The following is an 8,055-nucleotide window of genomic DNA, read 5'->3' on the forward strand; positions in this document are numbered from 1 at the left end:
CCCCCCCGAAAAAAACCACAGGTTTGATTCCTAGAATGGCAGCTCAAAGCCACTTGTAACTCTAGTCCCAAGGGATCTGATGCCCATTCCTGATCTCCTCAGGCACCAAGCAAGCATGTAGTGTATAAACATATATTCAGGAAAAACATCCATAAATAAAGAGTTTTAAAAAAAAAGTTTTGGGCTGGTGAGATGGCTCAGCGGTTAAGAGCACCGACTGCTCTTCCAAAGGTCCTGAGTTCAAATCCCAGCAACCACATGGTGGCTCACAACCATCCGTAATGAAATCTGACCCCCCTCTTCTGGAGTGTCTGAAGACAGCTACAGCATACTTACATATAATAAATAAATATTAAAAAAGAAAGAAAGAAAGAAAAACCAGAAAAAAAAAGTAATACATTTAAAAAAAAAGTTTTAAAATTATTATCAGGATGTTTGTCTGAGGACAGGGATGTGTTCCAATCTCTCTCCATCTTTTCTTTTCAAACAGTGTCTGTCTGTCTGTCTCTCTCTCTCTCTTTTGGTTTTTCAAGACAGGGTTTCTCTGTGTAGCCCTGGCTCTGCCTCCCAAGTGCTGTTTCTATTTATCTATGAGCATATACACCTGCATCTGAACCACCACTTCCTCAGTCCCTGCCACACCACCGCCAGACTTCTTTTACAGAATTTGAAAAGATCAAACTCAGGCTGTCATGATTGAATGACAAGCACTTCACCACTGATACATCTCCCAGCCCCCAATATGGTTATGTTTGTTTGCTAGCCTCAGACTCTTTAGATCCTCCTGCCTTGGCCCTCAAGATTTGAAATTACAAGTGTGTACTACTATGCCCTGTCTCCTTTCGGCCATCTAAATTATGAGAACCAGCACAAAGACAATGTTCCAGAAAGCTGTACAGTAGGGATATGGTGAAGCATGATCACACTAGTTCATATACAGAAGCAGGCCTAGGAAACCACATGTCAAATATTGATCAATGATTACACGCACAGGGGGGCTTTCAATACACAGGTTTCTCTATTGTAACTTTTTACTATGCAAAGTCTGACTCTGACTTACGTATGTGTACCACAGCAAGTGTGAACTGCACTCACACACATCATGCACACTATATATGTGTACACACACAAATCTGTGGACCACAGCAAGTGTAACTGCACTCACACACATCATGTACACTATATATGCGTACACACACACACACATCTGCAAGAGCAGGCTTCACAAACCTAACATCAATGTCACCAGGTTTTAAGCCCTCTAAATCTAATTTTAATTGATCACAGCTAAATTCAACTTATAAAATTAATGTTCTGTAAAGAAGGTGTGCTAATTCCAGAATATACCAAAAAAAACCCAATACTCTAAAGAAGATCAACTACTTGGGACACCAGTTACGGTAGTGTTTGCCTTTAATCTCAGGACTCAGAAGACAAAGTCAGGTGAATCTCTGAGTTCCAGGCCAGCCAGGGCTGCATAGTGAGGTCGTTTCAGAACAAGAGACAAATAAAAACAAAGGATGTGATATCCACAAGAATGTCTCCGTAAAGAAATAATTATCAGGTCATTAATCCGACCAGTCTACTGCGGGCACTTTGGAAAGAACCAGAAGTCTGTCCTAACCAAGATTAACACAAAGGCAGTAAGAAAGCAGGCCATTAAACAGGGAAATATATGCTAACACTTAAATGCACACTGAACAACCTGATTTAAGACTTCAAGTCTTTATCACAATAAGAAAGAGAGCCGGGCGTGGTGGCGCACGCCTTTAATCCCAGCACTTGGGAGGCAGAGGCAGGCGGATTTCTGAGTTCGAGGCCAGCCTGGTCTACAGAGTGAGTTCCAGGACAGCCAGGGCTACACAGAGAAACCCTATCTCGGAAAAAAACCCAAAAAACCAAAAGAGTACTTGTTAGGCATGTGCCTCCTGTTCATAATGCCAGTGCTTGGAAATTCAAGCCAGCCAGAACTAGATAGTTCAAGTCCAGCCATTACTACATAGTTAAGAAGAAGAAGACAAGGAGGAGGAGGAGGAGGAGGATAAAAAAAAAGGGAGGGGGAGTTGAATGTAGAAAACCCTCAAAATTACTAAGACAACTAGGAAACTCCTCTTTAATTTCATTCTCATTAATTACTTCTGTTTCAGTGCTATCAAATAGCCTCAATAAAGGCTAATTGGAACTATGGGAGCTAAGGGCAAAAAAAAGTCAAAATGACTAATCTGACTAGTCACCCAAAAATAGGAATACTTTACTATAGATCAAGAGTTTCCTGTTACTCCTAAGTCTGACTCTGCCAATTTCTTACATTATAGGAATTATATTTAGCTTCACAGTTTCTCTTCAGTTTGTTAGCATCAAAACAAGACAACTCAAAATGCATTATCTGGGCTAGAGATGGCTCATTAGCTTTGTTCCCAGTGCCCAGTTAGGCGGCTCACAGCACCTAAGTAACTCCAGCTCCAAGGACTTCAAGGTCCTCACCTAGCCTCTGTGGGCACTCACACACTCTCACCATTCCCTAACCCAAACACAGACAAAAATAAAACCAATTTTTTTTTTAATCCTAAATTTGAAACATGTTTTCTTAAAGACTTTTAAAAATGTTGCAAAATCTAACTCATATTTGTCTCCTTATGGCCATAACCACTCTGAAAGCTATACTTAAATCATGATTTTTTTTCTAACTTTAAAATGACTAGCCCTAAATTCTAAAATTAAAATCATAGTTCAATAGCAACAACCAATCATAAAATATGCAGCTAGACTCAAATTCAAAGGGATTTCACCATAGAAAATTATACTTACATATCGATGAAACTGTGTAAAAGACTGAATCATGTAGAATCGGTGCATGTATACTATAGCAGTATTGATCGTCAGTTGTGAGCTGAAGTGCTTAAGTTAAGGTTCAGAAACAGACAATATAATCTCCCTCCCAAAGTAACACATGGCCAAGCAAAATACATGATCCCACAGGGGAGTAAAACTTAACTCTTCCAACCCAGCAGCAGATTCATTTTCCTTCTCTAAGGAAATTAGCTGCCAATTGACAGCACGTGCTCTACCTGGCTGGTACTTAATATGAACTTCTTGACTGAATAAACAAAACAAGTAGCAAGCTGTATATCAATATGCAATACAAACAAAGCTACACAGGATCTCAGGCTTCCTGACCTGTCACCTGCCTTCTGCAAAGATGATCCTTTAGCTCAGGAAAACGTCATCACATTTACTTTTGGGCAGGAGGTGCACGCCATAGCACAGGTGTGGTGGTCAGAGGGCAATTTGCAGGAGTCAGTTATCCTCCCACCCGAGTGCCAGGGATGGAATTCAGGTTCCAGGTTTGCCAATAAGTGCCACTACCTGCCAGGCCATGCTGTCTGGCCAAGAATAACTTTAAAACTTTTAAGTGTATCAGCATCTGCCTGATTGCATGTATGTGCACCATGGGCATGTCCCATGAGTGCCCACAGAGGTCAGAAGAGGGCATGAGATTACCCTAGAACTGCAGTTATAGACAATTGTGGGCTGCCATGTAGGTACTGCCTGAACAGTAAGTGCTCATAACTGGTGAGCCATCTCTAGCCCCACAAGAATAACTTTTTAAGGATATTTACCAGGCCCTCCCTTATTAGGCTCTTGGAACCTTTCTCTCTCTTACCTTCTAAACTTCAATAATTAAGTGTTCCAGTTCTACTTTCTTTGGGGGGGGGGGAACCACGGGGGAGGTAAGGAGGTGGGTGGGAGGGCAGTGTTCAAGGCAGGGTTTTTCTATGTATCCTTGACTATCCTAAAACACGCTGTGTAGACCAGGCTGGCATCAGAAGTAGAGATCTGCTCATCTCCCCATCCCGAGCAATGGGACTCAAGGTACGCACCACCACACCCTACTTAGTTCTGATTCCTTCAGGAAATATTACATGACCTCTGAAGTGTAAAAACCTTTGAAACCATTTGATAGTCATCCACTGAAAATAGACTCCTGCCTTCCTCTAATCCAGTCTTTCCTTTGTACGGGTACCATTCCAGCCTCCCCAAAACTTAAAGAGTACTTATTCCCATAGACCTCAGCAACAGTCTGCATAGAAGTTACAATATGATGGCGGCAAACACACATTTAAAAGGTGCCATAAACACAGACAGAAACTCAGAGAGGTTTAATCGTGTGCTGACCAAATGCTTGGGAAACTGGATTTCAATGGGAAACAACTGGCAATAAAGAGAACACCTATATAATATATACAACCTTCAGACTTAAAAACACTATAGACCTAAACTCTGCACTTTTTTTTCTTTCTTGGAGACAGGGTCTTACTAGGAAATTCTGGCCTGCCTCTACTTCTCCAAAGCTCAGATCAAAGGCACAGGACACCAGGCCTAGCCCTCAGCATCACTCTTAAATAAATGCTACGTAAGTGGAAGCTACAAGTCAAAGAAAAAGGAAAAAAAAATATATATATATATGGGAGGAACAACAGAAAAAACTTTAAAGCTATCAGTTTTACCACAAGACTATATGTTCATAAGAAAAACTGGGAGGGGGGAAATCACTAAACTACATTACCTCTAAATTTTGAAAACTAATGAATAAACTATCACTAGTGCCGGGAGACACAAGGACTTAATATTCTGAGAACTACTTTAAGCATACCAATTCGTATACCTCCCCCTACAAACCTAAGCTGACATCTGTTTTTTCCTCTTAAATTCTATGAAACAGCTACTTTTGAATATCAAGCGTGGTGGTGGACATTGGGACATTTGTTTCTAAACGAGAATCTGACAGGTTAGCCAGCTAGTGAGAGAAACGGGCTTGGAACCAAAATTGGGGCGCCAATTCCAGACCACCTTCATAAGTCCTTTGGGTACAGAATTTCCCGAAACCCTTTTCATACACTTTGGGGAGGCAGAGTCGACAGCGAAACGTCTTAAACGGAGCCTCAGCTCACGGCAGAAAGGAGGCTCTCAAAAGCCACTAAAACAGGGCAGAATCCAGAGGACGGGGGCTGGGAAGGAGCAGCGAAAACACAAAGACAGGAGAGGGACGAGTCCGCAGCCCGGCCGGTGGCACCGGTGAGCGAGCGGGAAATTGACTCCGCCTCACTTCCCTCGCGCGAACCGTGGCTCGGCCAGCGAGCGCCATTGTGGGCTCTCCCAACTCAGACGGCCAGCTCCTGCCACCACCTCACCCGCTTCTGTCGCCGCCAGCGTCGCCGGCCCGGCCGCCGAAGCATGGCCGGACGCGCTCCCAGGCAGATGGCCTAGGCCGAAAGGATACACGTTCAGACGTTGTCCCATGTCCTGGAGGAGATTGGCCGCCTGCTGGCGGTAAGAGAGTTCTTTATCGGAGTCCACGCCAAAGCGCCGCGACGGGCTGTTCTCCAGCTGCTCTCGGGTAAAATACCACCGCTTGTTGTTGTTCTTCCTCTCTCCCTCCATAGTGCTTCAACCAAGAGGCAGCGGCGGGGGCTGCAAGCACTTCCCAGCGTCACCGAGGCGGCGACACACATCCGCCGTGCCGAGACAACTGCGACGTGACGAACTTCCTCCAAAGGGGCGACCACCGAGGTTGTGACACACTTCCGCCCAGGAAGCCGAAGCGTCCAGCGCCGACTTCCGGAATGACCCCTCCGACACCCTGTAGACGGATCCACAGCCAGTCCGCGGCTAGGAACCGACCGACGGCCGGGACGCAGGCTCCGGTCATGTGACCTCCCGGCGGGCGGGACGATCTGACGTCGTGCTTTAAATGTCTCGTCTTTCCGCGCGAGAACCGCGTTAAGGGGGCCTCGCCGGCGGGGTCCTGGTTGACGCTCGCTGAGCTTGGCTGGGTCGTTTCCGACGACGTCCGTGATGGAGGCGCCTGGGTAACACCGGGCTTACGGAAAAAGCGGCAGGGGAAATAGGCGAGACTCTCGGAAAAGCGAGAAAGGACAAGACAGTGAGTAGCCCTGCCCCGGGCGGAAACGCGAAAGCCGCTGAAAGGTTCCTGGGTTCTTAGCTGCAGCGTGGAGAACGCCGGCGCGTTTGGAAGCGGCTCTCCTATTTTGGAGCAGCCTTTTCCTCCGTTTCACTGCGGCCAATCATCTGGAAGGAATCAAAGCAACACTACTGATCTCATGCCTCCACGTCCAAAGGACAGGACGTGTTGTGTTTGGTTGGGTGGTGGGGGGTAAAGGGGTCCTTTTCTCTCTTTGTTTTCTTATTATTGGCATCCCTGGAGCTCAGAAGTGCGTCGGGTTTTGCCCGAGTGCTGGGATTAAAGACTTGCACCACCCCGCCACGCTCAAGAACGCGACCGATCGTGTATCGTTTAGGTCAGGAGGCCTTTTTCTTTTGCATTCTTTCCTCTTGTCACTGAAGGCGATAAGCTTGCAGGCTCAGATTCCAAACATCCAGCCAAGGCCCAAGGCTATGCAAGCGCCGGTGCGGGTCAGGTCAGTAGTTCTAGGAAACCCACCCGTAGGGAAAGGTTACCAAGCATAGGAGATCAGGAGATAATTTGTGTCCTGCATTGGGGAGGATTATCAGGAGGAGGAGATCAAGAGATAATTTGTGCTCTGGCCTCACTCCCAGGTCCACTTTGTGAGGCTGTAAAAAGCAAGCTGGGGCTGATGTCCGCCTCAGCCTCCTGGCTGCTCCAGGGTGTCTCTGTCCCCAGGCCTCAGTCAATGCCTTGAACTCAGTACTGATGTTCACACAATCCCAAGAGCCCACTGTATCCACCCACTAGCAGGGGGATTGGCAATCAGTCTTGAAGATTTGGGGCTATGATTTTTTCCCACCAGAAGTCCTCTGGAACGTGTGTCTGCATAAATGAGGGGCCCCTCGAGGTGACTTAGGTAGGAGAGACTGCTGCCAACTCTGTGAATTAAATCCCCCGGAACCCCCATCATGGATCAAAGAGAGAACTGACTTTAGCTAGTTGTCCTCTGATGACCTCAAGTGCCCCGAGGCAGGGTGAACAAAGACTAAATAGTTTAGAAGCCCAAAAGTATACTAGGATCTGCTCATGGATGAACCAAAACTGCCTTTTACCGTGTGGAAAGTTACCACCAGCACCATGTGGAAATTTTCTATGTTCAAGGCTTCTGTTAGGTCGCTGGCCCGCTCCAGCTTTCAAACCTGAGCAGGTTATTTAACCTGGAATATGTAACAAGAGCCAGGACTACATAGAGAGATCCTGTCTCCAAAAAATAAATTATGAAAAAAAAAAAAGTTCCCATGTGTTGTCTTTGTCTTTTTTGAGGTTTTTTTCCTCTCATATACACCCCAACTGTAGCTTCTCCCAGTCCTCCTCAGCCTCCCCTCTCCAAGATTCCTTCTTCAGGGATTTTTTTTTTTTTTTAATTTAAAAACTGAGTGTTTGACTGGGCGTGGTGGCGCACTTTAATCCCAGCACTCGGAAGGCAGAGGCAGGCAGATTTCTGAGTTCAAGGCCAGCCTGGTCTACACAGTGAGTTCCAGGACAGCCAGGGCTACACAGAGAAAAACCAAAAAAATAAATAAAAAATAAAAACTGAGTTTGTGTACATGTGCTTGTGCATATATAACATGGCTTTCACGTGCCACAGTGTAAGGCTAGAGGTCAGAAGATAATTTTAGAGTGTCCTTTCTACCACAGGACCATGTTTACCAAAGATTAAACATGGGTCATCAGGCTCAATGTCAGACACCTTTACTCAACTGAGCCATCTCACGGACCCTCAAATCCTTTTGAGATAGGATTTTCACTGTGTAACAATCCCTCCTGTCCTGGAGGCAAAGGCAGGCAGATCTCTGAGTTTGAGGACCAGCCTGGTCTACATCATGAGTTCCAAGACAGGACAGGGGTGGTGGCTTCTGAGGAGAAAGTGACCACTGGCCAGTTGCCCATGCCTCAGAGGATGACCCCACACCCATGTGCAGCTAGGTAGACTCACTGAATAGGGAAAGGAGGCCATGCAGTTAGGAAGGAGACAAAATGGAGGGCCTCTGGGGGAGATGGAGAAGGTGGGGGTGAATGCAGATGATCAAAATACATTGCACAAAGTTTTCTTTTTTTTTTTTTTT

The 8,055-nt window shown here is 45.9% G+C and overlaps 1 protein-coding gene across 1 annotated transcript in view; it reads right to left on the bottom strand.

Moving 5' to 3' along the window:
* Positions 1-5,662, bottom strand: part of Ccnt1 (cyclin T1) — a 22,808-nt gene extending 17,146 nt beyond the window's left edge. The window contains exons 1-2 of the mRNA XM_021216572.2: positions 5,282-5,662; positions 2,809-2,890 (exon numbers count right to left, since the gene is read on the bottom strand). Of these exons, the coding sequence (XP_021072231.1) occupies positions 2,809-2,890; positions 5,282-5,442 (243 nt within the window). The 5' untranslated portion in view covers positions 5,443-5,662. The remainder of the gene's footprint in view (positions 1-2,808; positions 2,891-5,281) is intronic.
* Between the last annotated feature and the right edge of the window lie 2,393 nt (positions 5,663-8,055).

Source organism: Mus pahari, chromosome 17 (assembly GCF_900095145.1).
Source record: "Mus pahari chromosome 17, PAHARI_EIJ_v1.1, whole genome shotgun sequence".
NCBI lineage: Eukaryota > Metazoa > Chordata > Mammalia > Rodentia > Muridae > Mus > Mus pahari.